The sequence below is a fragment of the Daphnia pulex genome, chromosome 7 (genome assembly GCF_021134715.1).
Source record: "Daphnia pulex isolate KAP4 chromosome 7, ASM2113471v1".
Lineage (NCBI taxonomy): Eukaryota > Metazoa > Arthropoda > Branchiopoda > Diplostraca > Daphniidae > Daphnia > Daphnia pulex.
The window spans coordinates 10,732,084-10,746,628 of NC_060023.1; the positions used below are offsets into that span (position 1 = coordinate 10,732,084).

Sequence of the window (14,545 nt, forward strand, 5' to 3'; positions counted from 1 at the left end):
GCACTTTGATTTTTTAATATCTGGAGGAACGCGTGTATATCTTTTGTTTTATCAATACAAAATAAACAAATAGTGACCTGTAACTTGTTTTAGAGTATTGACAGGAACACAACTGAAAATCAAGGGAACATAATATATGTACAAACATCTGGCATAATATTATTACCACAATAAAATGTAATTAAAATTTGGGCAAGGTTGTAAGGCAGTTTGAGTGAGACGAAACGATTTGGCTTGTAGGGTATTAAAGAGATTATGCATGAGGTAGATTCTTCATTTTTAAAAATATGTTCCTGCTACATTGACTGCTGAAGGTTGATTGGAGGGCAGTCATTGTTGTTTTCTTCCAAATTAATCATTGTGGTCCTGACTGAAATCAATTCAACAGACTGGTGACTCTCTTGCCATTTTTTCATTGTGCGAACGTGATGTCTAAATAAGAACGATTAATCTTTAATTACTATCTTAAGACAAAATATTTTCTTCCTTTTTTTTACCTGATGGTGGCTCCAAGCCAGACACAGTAGACAGTTGCTAGGATCACTGAAAGAACAATCAAGCCTGATGCTTCCCAACTGACACCTCTCTTCACCATATAATGGGAAGCCCCAACCACACAGAGGTAACAGGAGACAATTGTAAGAGGACTGAGAACAATGAAGCACACCAAGTCTCCAATCAAATTATTTGTGTCTTGAGATGACTCTGTGTTACGAAACCACTAAGAAAAAAGTTTAGCCTTTAAAATAGAGAGATTGTTATTCAAATTGATGTTACATCAAGGATGGGTCTTGGCCTTCGTGAGGTTTGAAAATTGAATTTACATATTTCACAAGCTGACGAGTTGGCAGTTGACAGCCATTTCTCTAGACAAGACCTGTGAGCCATAGCAACAGTTCCAGAGCATTTGCAGAAAGAAAAGAGTTCTTCTTTGCTCTCTCCCTAAATTAAACCCAATAAGACATTACTATTTTTCAAGAAACCTAAAATCACATGCATTTAAACTACCTCATGACAAATCCGGCACATAATTTCCGAGTTATTGTTGCTATACGGACTACCCCCAAACTGGCGTGAATTGTTCATGTTTAATGTATAGCAGCTACAAATCTGTTACAAACAAAATTTGACAGAAATTTTAACCAACTTGTCTAAGAGATATTTTGCTTTCAAAAACTGACGTGAAGAACTGCAGAGTGCAGACGTCTCTAGAAACAACGTTGCAACATCAAATGCTCTTAAAATGACACGATATGGATCCATCTCGATTCAGTTTAAATCTTCTATGATATTAGATAAAATAAAAAAATAAAACATACAATATAAAATCAGTGAATCAAAAACCAGAAATCGTCAAACTGAATTACTGAACTTTTTCAAAGGGAAAGTTAGGTAGGCCGTAGGCCGTGGCCGACCAGTAGCGTCTGCTATAAAAATTGCGCGAAGTGATGTTTACAACTATAAAGTTTGCTCACCTTTTTTTCAAAAAAATGATAACTTATCTCTGTACTTGAGAGCGCATTCTGTTGATTACGAATATTCGCTGATTAAAATTCTTCATACCGGCTGTTGCCTTTTACACATAAAGATATCTCTGTAAACTTATGCCAAACAAAATATCCTGACTTTATCTTCAGTTACTTACTACCTAAAAACAACAAGGTAAATTTGTATTTATATGTTCTCTAATTTAGTCTACCTATTATATTTTTGAAATATGCAGATACAACATGCTCAGCAGTGAAAGTGATGAAGAGTTGTTTGACCCACGTGCAGGGTTAAGAAGACCATCTATTTTGCCAGGCTGTGATGAATCAATTGCCCCAACATGTTCGTCATTTCTATCCCACAAGTCACAAAAGAAAACAGGGAAACTTTCCTTGTCACAAAAAAAGAGGCAGGCTGGTACTTTGTTTTTTAAAAAAGGCAATAACTCTGGTTTCGCCGAGAGCTCATCACTCCATCAAAATGGAACATCAATAAGTCCAGATTTTAATAGACATGATAGCTCTCCAGATTCATCATCGAAAATGAAACTCAAGCGGTCAAGAGCAGATCTTGATTATTCTAGCCCATCATCTGATGACAGCAGCATACCACCCAGTCAAAATGTGAAAAAAATTATCAGAAGATCAGATTGTAAGAAACCTTGTCAAGATTCATCACTGGCTGTACGACCCATCCATAAAGTTGTCCCTGCAACTTCTTCAATCTTGCAGTCTCCCATCAAGTGTCGCATTGGAAAACATTGCCAAAACCCAAGTCCAGCTCACTTCACTGCTTATGTTCATATCGAAAGTAGTCCAAGCATCGAGAGTGTGGCTTCTACCGTGATATCCCTAGGAATCCCAGAAGAAAACTCTGTTAGCGAGACTGATAAAGCGGAAATCACGCCAGTTGCTGAACCAATCGACGAGGCTAAACAGAGCTACGAGGGTCCATCCTTGCATCTGAGTACTTTTACGGTGAACAGCTCGACCAAAGAGGACTTCATTCAACATTGGGTCGACTCTTGTGAAATAGAAACGGCCAATAATAACAGCAGTGATTCAGATACTCAACCTCTGCCGATGTCAGCGTTGGATCCTCTCTGGACTGATGATCCGAAACCAACTTTTTCAAAAGAAGAGCCCACCAAGAATCACGAAGAAGAAAAAATTGAATCACGAAATAAACCTGAACTCCAGGATAATATAATATTAGAACCTAGCACATCAACTCCACGAAGCATTCAATCTCGTGAAATGGTCACTCCAAGAAAGGAAAAGCAATCAACTGTGAACAAGCCATCTTCCAGCAGTGGAAAGCAATCAGCCATCACTGCTTTTTTCACTCCGTGCGGCAGCACGCCGGCAAAGATTACTACAGTAGTGAATATCGCACAACTACAAAACAACACCGCCATCAGCGAGTTGAATGTCACATTAACTAATACCAACCAATTCGACGTGGATAAAATTGACACCGATAAAGTGGGAGCGACACCAGTTGATGAAGAAGAAGAAGAAGATGCACCTTCCAATCTACTATCGAATGCCAAAGAACAGTGGTCTTACTTGATGTCTCGTATGAATATGAGAGGAACGGCGAATAACCTTCAGCGTGAAATGAAAAAAGTGGAAAGCCAAAAATCGGCCAAGGGATCGTTTCAACGAGGGTTTCCAAAACAGCAGGCTACCGAAGCCGGTCCGAGTATGGAGTCACGAAATTGCCCGTTTTACAAAAGGATACCTGGCACCGGTTTCGCCATTGATGCTTTCTCTTATGGCAACGTAGCGGGAGTGTCTTCTTACTTTCTTAGCCACTATCATTACGATCACTATCGCGGACTGGGGAAATGGCTGGACAAACCACTTTATTGCAGCCAAGTGACGGCCAACTTGATCAACTTGAAAATCAAACTCAAGCCTGGGATAGTGCGAGTGCTTCCGTTGAACGAGTCGAGAGTAATCGAGAGCATCGAAGTCATTCTTATCGATGCCAATCATTGCCCAGGTAACAAACAAGTCATTGAACTTTTGCGAGATTTCTTTTAACCGTTTTATCTATTGTTTGCGTGCTAACAGGTTCCGTCATGTTTCTGTTCCGGTTCCCGACGGGAAAAGTCGTTCTACACGTTGGAGATTTCCGCGCTCATCCCAGTATGGAACGTCTGTATGAACTCAAGCAGCGGCCCATCGACGAGCTTTATTTGGACACCACCTACTGCGACGAACATTACGAATTACCCGCCCAGGAGGAGGTGCTCTCCTACATCCGGCGACTAGTCCGTCGATACGCATTCAAATACCAAAAGCTGTTGGTCATCTGCGGGACTTATACGATCGGAAAAGAAAAGGTCTTCATGATGGCCGCCGAGGAATTGAACAGCAAAGTTTGGGCTCCAACTGAAAAGCGACGAATCTTAAACTGTCTGGACGATTCCAAGATTTCCAGTCGTTTAGCGACCAGTCCACTGGAAGCGAGCGTTCACGTTGTGAATATGGGCGATGTCAAACCGGCAAATTTGAAAAATTATTTGGACAGCCTCAGCGGATCGTTTACGCACATCCTGGCGCTCAATCCGACCGGATGGGAGTACGACGGGAAGATGGCTGCCAAAGGTCTAGACGCCATTTCACCGAAATCTTACTACAATGCCATTTTCATTCACGGCGTACCTTACAGCGAACACTCGGGCTTCAGCGAGATGAAGAGGTTTGTTCGCTTCTTCCGTCCACGAAAAATTATTCCAACCGTTAACGTGGCTTCCGCTGCTCAACGCCAAAAAATGGAAACCATCTTCACCGAATGGCTTGGACATTCTGCACGATATTAACCATTCCATGGCCATTTTTGCTGACTGAGAAATTTTGTTATTACTCCCATGTGGTGTCCCATTTTGGTTTCCTTTCCGGTTTTGCCCTTCACAAATTAAGAAAACGAGAGCTTTTCGTCGGCCTTACATTTTATACTTCAAAATTGGCGTATCTTTTTTTATGTAAATAAATATGTTGGTCCAACGTGTTACCCAGAATAAACGAGAATGTTCGAATTAAAACATTGCTACGCTTCTTAAAATTATGAGTGCACAATACATAACGAGAAATGGTGTCATTGAACTTGTTTATTATGTGTCGACATGGCGACTTGATTCCAGTGAAAAGGAGAAATTCAAAAGAGAAAATTGAGGGAATTTTTGTTTGAGTTGTTGTGTTGAGCTTCAAGTTTGGACCTAACCTGTCGGAGTGACAGGTTCGTCCTGATCATCCTGCTGCGGATCGGGTTCAGGCAAATTTTCGATTGTTACAGTAACCGGAACTGGAGGGCTTTTCGGGTTGTTCTCTTCGGCAATTAGTCTATCATGCACCAATTTGATTGCCTTGGCAGCCTCTGGTGCGTTGATGAGATAACACAGTTCAATCCAAGAGTGCAAAAATTTATGCCATTCGGCTAAAATGTCAGGTAAGACTCCATGACAAACAGCATTCCGACCATTAAAAGCCGTCTGAACATATTGCAAATCCAGTCCTTTGCCCCCACCTGGCGAAAGAAAGTTGGCGTTTTGTTTGGACATTTTTAACATCGTTTTCAGGTATTTATAGCCATCTATAGTCGAGTTTCTTGGAAGCAGCTTTTTAGTCGCCAGGAATTCTCGAAGGGCAGGAGCCAAAAACTGTGTCAAGCAAATGAATAGTTGTATGGCAAACATGATGGCCTTTGCCTCTTCCGCTTCGGACATGAGTGTCTGTTTTTGCCCGCTGTAAATCTGGGACTTGAAACTGCAAACATATTTCTTGAACTGGGCTTGGAAATATGTGAGTTTGCTTGTCTTGGGGTTCGATTCAGTTTCTTCTTCGGATTGTTTAGCCGGTTTAGGATGATTGGGCGAAAATTGAGGTGACTCTATACCAGCACCAACTTTTGAATTCGGTAATTTGCTTTGAAAGCTTTTGAAAAGTTGGCTAACCCCCACGGAGGTTATCTTTTCGTCTGATTTAGGCGCTTCAGGTATGATTTCCTCATTCAGTTTTGATTTGGTTGAGGCACGTTGGGCTGCCACTTCTTGCGCTGGCTTTGGTTTATTGAAGAAACCTGCACCAAGGGCTCTCTTCGCGCGCTCAGCTTGGCTTTTCAAAAATGTATTCATCTTCGCGCTTTCAATTGCTGAAGGCTTTTATTACATAACTTCGCCACTTGCCTTTATAACCTTAGAGGATTGAATAAGCATTCGCACTGGCTACTCACCCCCATTTCCGCTGTGTTATTTGTCCAAATTTATTAATTTTACACATTTTTTTTTATTATCTGTCATCTAATTATATTTTCCCACAATGTTCAAATTCAAAACCCGTAAAAATTCGAAATGTAAAATAACTAATAATCAAAATCAAGTCATGCTTGGAGAGCGCCATCTTTGCGTCGTGGATTACGTGTAGCCTACTTCCAACAAAATAAATAAATAATTACACCCTGAATTAGTCTGGCATCAGGGTATATCTTTTCACCGCTGATATTTTTCATCGTCGGAAATCTGACAACCCGTTATTTATCAAGTTTATAATTGCGAAAATTGGAACACCAAATTGGGTCGTTTGAAGTAAACCAAATAACACGACCTGAAAAACCGGAGGTTCTCTTCCAAACGGCACACACACCGAGAGACACGTTTGGCTTATTAAACTCGTGTGTGGCTGAGAAACGACACGCTAACCACTTGCCTCAATTTTGGCCCTTGGATATAGTCAAGTTCCGCAGTTATTACTAGTCAGTTGCAGCCGATCTTCATCAGTGAATATAATGCGTCGCGTGCCAATACTTCAATCAAAGGTTTTTCGTTTGTTTTTCAAAATTGTCATGAGTTTGCCAACGGAAAACCTTACGCATTTAGTTAAAAATTTTAATTAGAATCGATCGGGATGGCTGCTAATCACGCTGATCATCGCTATCATCATCGATCCGAGTGGCGCGGTTTCGGTCAAGAAAATGCTGAACGGAGGTAATTGGATTTTAACTGAATCGATTAAATTAGAAACGACAGATGTCTGAAAATTGTTGGGCTCATCTACCGAACAGATTATAACCGACCGCTGCTTTACGGCCTGTTGTTAAGATATCCTGTTATCAAAACAGAAGCGGGATTAATTGCCATGGGCAGCCACCCAGTGTCGACAGTAAGTTTGGGTCCCAACTTCCGCGCTAGGCCAAGTCTGTGTCGTGGCAAGCGGCTCGATACCCTGGGATCATTCAGTCCCGATAATTACATAACGGCCGATCAGTGCATGAAGAGTGGAGGGGATTGCTGCAACTTCAGCCCAGAATGGGGCTTCGGTAAGGACCACCTATCGATTTAAAAATATGAATTTAAACTAAACAAAAAATACGAAACGTTACAGCCAACAACGATCCGAGTTACATGGGACCGTTGGACAGATGCCACGGTTGCTACGATACCCGAATCACAGTTCAATGCACGGGTAATGTTTTGCGAAGTCGTGAGCGACATGACGAAGAAGAAAGTAACGTTGTCGACTTGAACGACGTAACGGCTTCAAAATGCATCCAGTCAGGTGGGCGATGCTGCGACCAGCGCATGATTCCCGAATTGTGTAAGTAAATAAAATAAATCACGCGTTCAATATATTATGATAGAAACCCAGAATAACTGAATAGTTTGACTACTACTACAAACAAAAACCAAACCCAAAAAAAAAAAGTTGGCAATGGCCCAGGGGTCTTTGATCCGCATCAATTCCCGCGGGAGGAGCACTGCTCCAACTGTTTCTCCGGTTCAATGTACAGATTGGAATGCACAGGAAAGCTATTACAGTCGGATTCGTACACGGGCGACATTTGCAGTCAATTCGACGGGAAATGTTGCCAAGGTAAATCTTATTCAATCTTGAGTAATTATTTAAAAAAAATAAACTTAATTCATTTACACTTTTTTGACAGACATTTACGGAGCATTCGATCCGGTCCGGTATCCCAACAGAGATTGCTCCGTCTGTTTCTCTGGCTCAATCCAGGAAGAGTAATTAATCGCCACTATAACCCAGTTATTTTCCTGTTTGTTTTTTGCTGTTAAAAAAAAATGTATCTACCAAAAGTTAACTCGATTGAATGTTGCAGCTATAAATTGCTGTGCATGTTTATATGCTGCTGCCATACAGTCTGAAATTGTGTTGTTGTCGTTACCGTGAATCCATAAACATAAATGCTAATAATATGCATGCGCGCGCAAATTATTCCCTGGAGAATATGATTATAAATTTAAAAATGGAAAGTTCGCATTTCCTTATCTAACAGGGCATTCATCCAGCTGGCACCTAAAGTTATTTCTTTTTTAGAAAACCCAAAAAAATGATGAAGGCAATGAGTCAAACGACCTCGCCTTTTTATTTTTTGCAGAGTCGAAATCCATCGTGATTTTTCACCACGATTCGTCTTATTGCGTGTTTAGAAACAAACCGGCACGTCATTTAATAATCTGTCCAAATTTGGTCGATCGATTGAAGTGAAAAGAAGATTCAAAGTTCTCTCTCTATTTCGAGAAAAGCCCTAACTTATTTTGTTTGAATGCTCATCATTCCGTGACGAAAAGGATTGAAGCGTTGCGCATCTTGGTCGACCGGGTGATAAGGCACGTCCAATATTTCATCCAGATGAGGAAATTTATGGAATAGATAATGACGGCTCTGCTCGCCGTATACACGCGCATCATCTAAAGCATTCGGCTTTTATGTTTTCCACAAGGGACTTTCTATCTGCGCGTTCGAGGACACACGTGCTGCTCCCGCATTCAACGGGACTTGAATTTAAACCGATATCTGTCCAGTTCAATAGACCTTCTTCAGCATTCTCTGCATTCAGCAGCTGCTGCTAGGGGGGGCCTATAGAGGAAATTCCAAATCATATAGATCTAACGTTAGTTCTAATTGGACAGCCGTTCGATGCTGGAGGAAAAGGAGAAAGTGCGCGCGGGTTCAATGTAATCAGCTGCTGAGGTACTATTTTGATAGCAGTGGCAGAAGTCGGGAGATTGTTCAACTGTCAAGTATGTAATATTCGCTTTAAATCATCAGCCAGCCATCCGGCCGACCTACATAAGCCGAGAGATTACAGACGTGACAGCCCAGGTCTTTTTCCTTTCAAAAGAATTGGCAGGCAATCAAATAAAGTTTGGTACGTAACGGTGACATGTGCAATACTCGCAGTGGAATGGCTGTTTCATATCACTCCAATCCGCAGCAGCAGCAACAAAAGAAGAAAAGAGAAAGAAAGTCGGCCATGAGGGAATTCAATCGATTGCGTGCCTATGCGCCACATTTTCTCGACTAGACATTATTGGCCTCGTTCAATTGTGAATGGGAAATATTTTTTTCAATGGATTTCTTATTGGCCCCATCATTTTCAACCATTTGCAGACATTAGAAAAGGATTTATCAATGAAACGCCATCGATCAAGTCCCCGACGCTGAAAGGCGAATTTAACGTCTGGAATTTTGACGGAAGTGACGCCGAGTGGGAATAAGAAAATCGATTGGCTCATCATCGATTGCAAGATGGGAGGACCGTGAGTTTACCCAAACGTTATACAAGTCGGTGATACTTATCTCAGCATGACACACCATTTCTTATCTGTAATCTACCGGCCCTAATCTTACATTGCGAGAGGCCAAATGATAAAAACGGTTTGAAATTGAACCCCCCAAAAAATGCCATTCCGTTAGGAGTTGAGAAAATGTGAAAGCAGCGAAAGTAGCTGCTCTTGACTAAAACTTTGTGAATGTCGTGAACTAATTGTGATTTTAATTTCAAAAGCATATGGCTCTCAAATTATCGAGATCGGCCTTTAAACGCCTGTGCCTGTTGCCACTGGTGCTGGCCTTCTTAATTGTCTTCCTGTACAAGTCCATCTCCAACATTTACCAAGGTGTCGAGTACACGGGTAATATCACGACTGTTCAAACGGCCTTTGATTTGTTCAAACGAGAGCCGTTGGAAGTTTGCCACAACATCGATCTTCTCAACGTTGGCGACCCGCAAGGAATTGAACTCAACTCATATCCTCAGCTCATTTGCACCGATCCAGGATTCCAGTAATTAATTCAAGCAAATTAATTTGTAAATAATTGATCGTCCAGTCAACTATTAGTATATCTTATAATTAATAGAATCGAGGAAAACAACTGTTTGTTCTACGTCATCAAAACGCTAAAGAGCGACTGGTCGCTGGAGGAAACTGCGGAGAAAATGGGATGTCAAGTTTACTCTTTGTTATTAGCTCGTCCCGATTCGCCGGAAGAAGAGTTCACTCCAGCACGAAACCAAAGTCGTCACATCCACATCTTCCGTCTCGGCGAAAACGAAAATGTGGGGAAATTCGTCCAGCACCAGCACAAGAATATGAGCCAGCACAATGCGACAGCCATTGATTACATGATGATACGGTTGGGCAGTGGGCAGAGCGAGTGGCAAATTCTGGCGGATCTGACGGAGCGGAATCAGCTGGATCGCATTAAACATCTGTCCGTGGGCGTCAACCTGTGCCCTGATCGATCGAGTTTCACAGAGTCGCACTTCCAGTACGTGATGGACGTCGACCGGCAACTCAGCGACAGGTGGGACCTGAAATTATTCGACTTATCCAACGACGAGGACACTTTTGTGTACAATCCCGTCGTCAAGGCGAAAACCTACTGCGCCTCCCAGTTCACCTGGATCAATCAGCGATTCCGCCGCATCGACGACCCTCAATACCAGCTGCCGGGCAACGATTCCCAGCACACAGAGCCAGTCACTAGTCCAAATCTACTTTTATCGACCAATCAATAACCGCAACCTGTTCTCTCTTCGTTCTGTAATTTTATTTTTAAACGGAATTAGTAACAACGTCAATGTATCTCATCGCAGAGTTTTAAAGCTGCACTATTTTAATCAAGAAATCGAAAACCTTAAATAGTAATACCCCCCTTTTTTTTTGGTCGAACTCAAAAGGAGCTGGCTCCCAAATTACGTCGATTAAACAAGTTATGAAATTTCTCAATAGCATTTTCTATTCGTCTGATTACTTCTTTTTTGTCCTGACGTTTCAGAATATTTTCTTTTTATGTGGCGGCTCAAATCCATCGTCAAAGGGCCACAACGGTAATCTATAGACTGAGAATCATAATCTACCAAGAAGGGGCTCTATTTTGCATTTGCATCTATTCACTTAATACATTTGAGAATCACTGCGTACTATACAAAAGTAGATGGGGGCATACGCTAGGCTGTATAAAAGAACGCGTATTAAAAAAGGGCTTGGCAATTTTGGAATTTAGAATTATTCAAAGCATTTCGACACACAGCAAAACAGCTAGTCCTTATAGGGATTCTCCCGAGATTATAACTGTAACCCTTTTACTATTCCGGCAACAAGAAATAAACTCTTGACAAGACGCATTTTGACCATCTACGAATTTACGCTGAACACGAATTCTCGCTGGCTGTAATACGCGCGAGTAAAATCCAATTTGAATTTCAATTGAATTTTTAGCGCATAATTCCTGCACGGTCTATTCCGAATAGAGAAAGCTACCGGGAAACTGAAGCCTATTAAATAACAACGCTTGCGTCATTCCAACCCGTGGTAACCTTGACGATACACAACAACCAGAGTCTCGGCTCGGGCCATTGTCAACGTCTTCATGAATCCAATTTCATCTTGCGTCATGTCAACAAGTTTGCGGACAACAAAAGTCGGTCTCATTCTTGCCGGAATTCACGCGATCCAGCGGAAACGTCGTATCTGTGTATACAACAGGGTCGACGGAATACAGAGGCAAAGAAATCGAGAGCGAAAGCGAAACATCAACGAGTGTCAGTCAATCGATAACCTTGGCGATCACGTTATACGAGAATGATAACAAACGATGAGTCCGTCCATCAAAAAACAGCGTTTCCATTTCTGTGGGTATAAATAGTCGCAAGTCGACATCGTTATCGACACATTGCTATCGTCTTCCAGCATTGCAGCACTTTCAACCGATTAGGCAAATACGTCATGAAATATTCGGTAAGATATTACGCAAAAATTAAAGTCAATTTTCAAATTTCGATCAAACAAATTTTTTTTCAACATTTTCTTTGATTGATAGGTGGTTTTGTTTCACGGTTTGGTGTTGATGGCGTTTGTGGCATCTACCAATGGCCATCGGAAAAAGAATGACGATATTGGTAAATGCCGGGTGCCGGATGAAAAGAAAAAAGACAGCTGGAATTGGGTGGATTGCATCTACAATGGTGGCAACCCGATCATAGTTAGTACTACTAAAAGGCCTACCACCACTCAAAAACCGTTGAAAGTAGACGGATACTTTAAGAACAGAGGACCGGGAAAATGTCTGATCAAAAGTGATACGCAAAAGACGAGAAAAGGCAATCAGCCGGCTTGGGTTTGGGTTGATTGTGACTACACCGGTGGTATCCCAAAACGGATCACTACTAAACCCCCTGTTCAAACAACGATGAAACCTGCTGTCCAGCCAGTGCCTGCTGCTACACCTCGGCCTCAGATGCCACCACAAACCCCTGTAAAACCTCCCCTACCACCTCCGGTTCCCACTCAGCGTCCTGTTTTGCCTCCGTACCCTTCGCCAATTCCCGTCCGGCCTCCGCAATCCCCTCCGGTTCCTGTCCGGCCTCCTGTTTTGGCCCCTTATCCATCGCCAACTCCACCCAGGCCACCACAACCACCTCCTGTAAGACCTCCCGCTTCCGTTCCTGTCTATCCGCAACCACTTCCAGCTCCTCCTTCAGTTCCTGTCTATCCACGACCGTTTCCAGCACCTCCATCAATTCCTGTCCGGCCTCCAATTCCACCACCTACTCCAGCTCGGCCTCCAGTTCCACCTCCCGCTCCTGTCAGGCCTCCAGTTCCAGCCCCTGCTCCTGTCCGGCCTCCAGTTCCAGCCCCTGCTCCTGTCCGGCCTCCAGTTCCAGTCCCTGCTCCTGTCCGGCCTCCAGTTCCAGCCCCTGCTCCTGTCCGGCCTCCAGTTCCAGCCCCTGCTCCTGTCAGGCCTCCAGTTCCACCCCCTGCTCCTGTCAGGCCTCCAGTTCCAGCCCCTGCTCCTGTCAGGCCTCCAGTTCCACCCCCTGCTCCTGTCAGGCCTCCAGTTCCACCCCCTGCTCCTGTCCGGCCTCCAGTTCCAGCCCCAACTACTGTCAGGCCTCCACCACCACCGACAACTGTCAAACCACCCATGCCCATTACTACTCGACCCACAACAACAACTTCAGCTCCTACCAAGTACTGGAAACAAACTTGGACCACTACGGCTCCCAATTTGATCTGCAACAAGCGGTGGTGTTGGGACGGTAAAAGATGGTTCGACAAAGGAATTGGTTCAACTGAGAAGACCGTCAACATTTTCAAAAAACCTACACTACCGTGAAATGAGCTCACGATTTGATCACTCATACGCTCAATGCCTCGGTAACAATTAAACCGGCGCAATAATCAATCAAAATCAAAACAATTAGCGTACATGAAAAAAAGCCCTTTCCAATGTGGACGAAATTTGCCTCTGTAGTATTTATTTCACGCAACCAAAGATGTGTCATTTTTGTCTATGTGTCTTCAAACGTATTTTGAATCATATTTAAAAATATAAATATCAATCAAATAATCTCCTCCATCAAAACTTCAACTACTTTCTGTACTGCAATCAAAACATTGTAGCGTTAAAGAATTCCGACAACTTTACCCAATCATATGTGAGAGGAAGACAGATGAGGTGCCGGTTTGGCGGTAAAAAATTTTGGTTTGTTGCACTTTGCTTGAAGTGTTTCAAGTTAAAATATTTTGAATTTAATTGTTTGATCACAGACAAAGTTGTGAGGAACAAAACAAGCCTGATCTGCAGTAGTTCAAACGAGTCATTTAAAGAACCCTGACTCAGCAAACGAAAATGGCAAGAGAAAAACCGTTTCAGTCAACCGCCTAGCTCAGCAATAATCCTACTCCGTATACCTTCTAACGATTCGTAATCATCGCCACCAAATAGTAAACCAGAAAAAGAGGTAAGATTTTTGCCTACCTTTAAGCCTGGGAAATACGGCCAGGCATCCATCCACAGAAGAGTTGAATGTTACACCAGGCAGGACAGAAAAAGGGCGTCTCACTCAGATGGGTGTACACGAGAACATTTTTAGAAAGGGGAAAAAGAGGTCCGTAACTCGATCATCGGAAGTTTCTGCAATCAAACGGGATGCTGTTTATCTAAATAAGAATATAAAAGGGTTACGAAGAAATATTGACAGAAACAAGAAGCAAGTAGAGAAAATTTGAAAATGAGACAGAGGGTAGGAAATTTTCACACACTGCATTTATGTGAAGTCATGCACCACAAAATGTCTAGCAGGTCACAGGTTAATTAAGTAATTATAATTATTACCCGAGTGATGATACTGAGATTCTTGCTGCTGATGACAGGTCCAGTACGAGCAAAACTTGGATATCTTGCTGTTATTATGGCTGGCTCAGGCCTTAAATCTGCACATAAAGTAAAAGGTTACATAGTGCAAACTAACTGCCATGCATTGACAGGGAACTTGTTACATGATAAATGAGTAGGCCTAAGGAACTAACATTTCAAAAACAGGTTAAACTCTTCTATTAAAGCTTCCATAATCACTCCATTTTTATTCTCAGTTATATTTACCAGCTAAACAACACGGAGTGAAGAGCATGGAGAGCTGCGACACCAGAGTTCACACGACGATCACAATTTTGTAATTTTATTTGTTGCTCCCTTTATCGTGCAGACACGTTCGAAACTTTCAAACAAAACGACAGCAGACGACACTAATATTCTAATTAGCCAGCAAGTTTAAGATATCGATTGAAATTAAATCGACCCCTTTCCCCTAAATTCAAACCGCTCAAAGTATAACAAAATAAGTTAGAAGCCAGTGTATAAGAATGTTAATATTTGGCTTTGAATTGAAACAAAAAAGCACGTGGCCATTTATAATAGACTGTTCAATAGCACGTCTGTGAGATCAGTTATTTATTATTTCG

General features: G+C 42.2%; 5 protein-coding genes across 7 annotated transcripts; 4 read left to right on the plus strand and 1 right to left on the minus strand.

The window, feature by feature from the left end:
* Positions 1-19: 19 nt before the first annotated feature.
* LOC124198875 (E3 ubiquitin-protein ligase MARCHF3-like) lies at positions 20-14,293 on the minus strand. 2 transcript variants are annotated; one of them, XM_046594941.1, is made up of 7 exons: positions 14,187-14,293; positions 13,920-14,017; positions 13,563-13,744; positions 1,009-1,110; positions 778-942; positions 498-721; positions 20-432 (listed from the first exon to the last, which is right to left on the minus strand). In XM_046594941.1, exons 3-7 carry the CDS (start codon positions 13,593-13,595, stop codon positions 297-299), a joined length of 660 nt encoding a protein of 219 aa, XP_046450897.1. In that variant the 5' UTR covers positions 13,596-13,744; positions 13,920-14,017; positions 14,187-14,293; the 3' UTR covers positions 20-296. The 2 variants fall into 2 exon arrangements, with proteins under 2 accessions (XP_046450897.1, XP_046450898.1); XM_046594942.1 differs by lacking the exons at positions 13,563-13,744; positions 13,920-14,017; positions 14,187-14,293 and adding an exon at positions 1,182-1,211.
* Positions 1,413-4,540, plus strand: LOC124198863 (DNA cross-link repair 1A protein-like). Its single transcript, XM_046594927.1, has 3 exons — positions 1,413-1,662; positions 1,724-3,495; positions 3,567-4,540. Exons 2-3 carry the CDS (start codon positions 1,731-1,733, stop codon positions 4,316-4,318), a joined length of 2,517 nt encoding a protein of 838 aa, XP_046450883.1. The 5' UTR covers positions 1,413-1,662; positions 1,724-1,730; the 3' UTR covers positions 4,319-4,540.
* Positions 5,202-7,765, plus strand: LOC124198872. Of its 2 annotated transcripts, none has more exons than XM_046594938.1 (6): positions 5,202-6,309; positions 6,388-6,478; positions 6,556-6,810; positions 6,876-7,088; positions 7,197-7,364; positions 7,435-7,765. In XM_046594938.1, exons 1-6 carry the CDS (start codon positions 6,280-6,282, stop codon positions 7,515-7,517), a joined length of 840 nt encoding a protein of 279 aa, XP_046450894.1. In that variant the 5' UTR covers positions 5,202-6,279; the 3' UTR covers positions 7,518-7,765. The 2 variants fall into 2 exon arrangements, with proteins under 2 accessions (XP_046450894.1, XP_046450895.1); XM_046594939.1 differs by having other exon boundaries at positions 6,131-6,309; positions 6,613-6,810.
* On the plus strand, positions 8,403-10,926 carry LOC124198869. Its single transcript, XM_046594935.1, has 2 exons — positions 8,403-9,581; positions 9,657-10,926. Exons 1-2 carry the CDS (start codon positions 9,307-9,309, stop codon positions 10,315-10,317), a joined length of 936 nt encoding a protein of 311 aa, XP_046450891.1. The 5' UTR covers positions 8,403-9,306; the 3' UTR covers positions 10,318-10,926.
* Positions 11,603-13,151, plus strand: LOC124198868 (vegetative cell wall protein gp1-like). Its single transcript, XM_046594934.1, has one exon. The coding sequence runs from the start codon at positions 11,649-11,651 to the stop codon at positions 12,915-12,917; it is 1,269 nt and encodes a 422-aa protein (XP_046450890.1). The 5' UTR covers positions 11,603-11,648; the 3' UTR covers positions 12,918-13,151.
* Positions 14,294-14,545: the final 252 nt, after the last annotated feature.

Coding starts and splice junctions, on each gene's coding strand:
- LOC124198869 (XM_046594935.1), top strand. CDS start 9,307: ATGGCTCTCAAATTATCGAGATCGGCCTTTAAACGCCTGTGCCTGTTG. Junction 9,582..9,656: donor TGCACCGATCCAGGATTCCA/GTAATTAATTCA, acceptor TATAATTAATAG/AATCGAGGAAAACAACTGTT.
- LOC124198868 (XM_046594934.1), top strand. CDS start 11,649: ATGGCGTTTGTGGCATCTACCAATGGCCATCGGAAAAAGAATGACGAT.
- LOC124198863 (XM_046594927.1), top strand. CDS start 1,731: ATGCTCAGCAGTGAAAGTGATGAAGAGTTGTTTGACCCACGTGCAGGG. Junction 3,496..3,566: donor CGATGCCAATCATTGCCCAG/GTAACAAACAAG, acceptor GCGTGCTAACAG/GTTCCGTCATGTTTCTGTTC.
- LOC124198872 (XM_046594938.1), top strand. CDS start 6,280: ATGCGTCGCGTGCCAATACTTCAATCAAAG. Junction 6,310..6,387: donor TGCCAATACTTCAATCAAAG/GTTTTTCGTTTG, acceptor AATTTTAATTAG/AATCGATCGGGATGGCTGCT. Junction 7,365..7,434: donor CGACGGGAAATGTTGCCAAG/GTAAATCTTATT, acceptor CTTTTTTGACAG/ACATTTACGGAGCATTCGAT.
- LOC124198875 (XM_046594941.1), bottom strand. CDS start 13,595: ATGGATGCCTGGCCGTATTTCCCAGGCTTAAAG. Junction 1,111..13,562: donor CGTATTTCCCAGGCTTAAAG/GTAGGCAAAAAT, acceptor TGTTTGTAACAG/ATTTGTAGCTGCTATACATT. Junction 722..777: donor GGCCAAGACCCATCCTTGAT/GTAACATCAATT, acceptor CTTTTTTCTTAG/TGGTTTCGTAACACAGAGTC.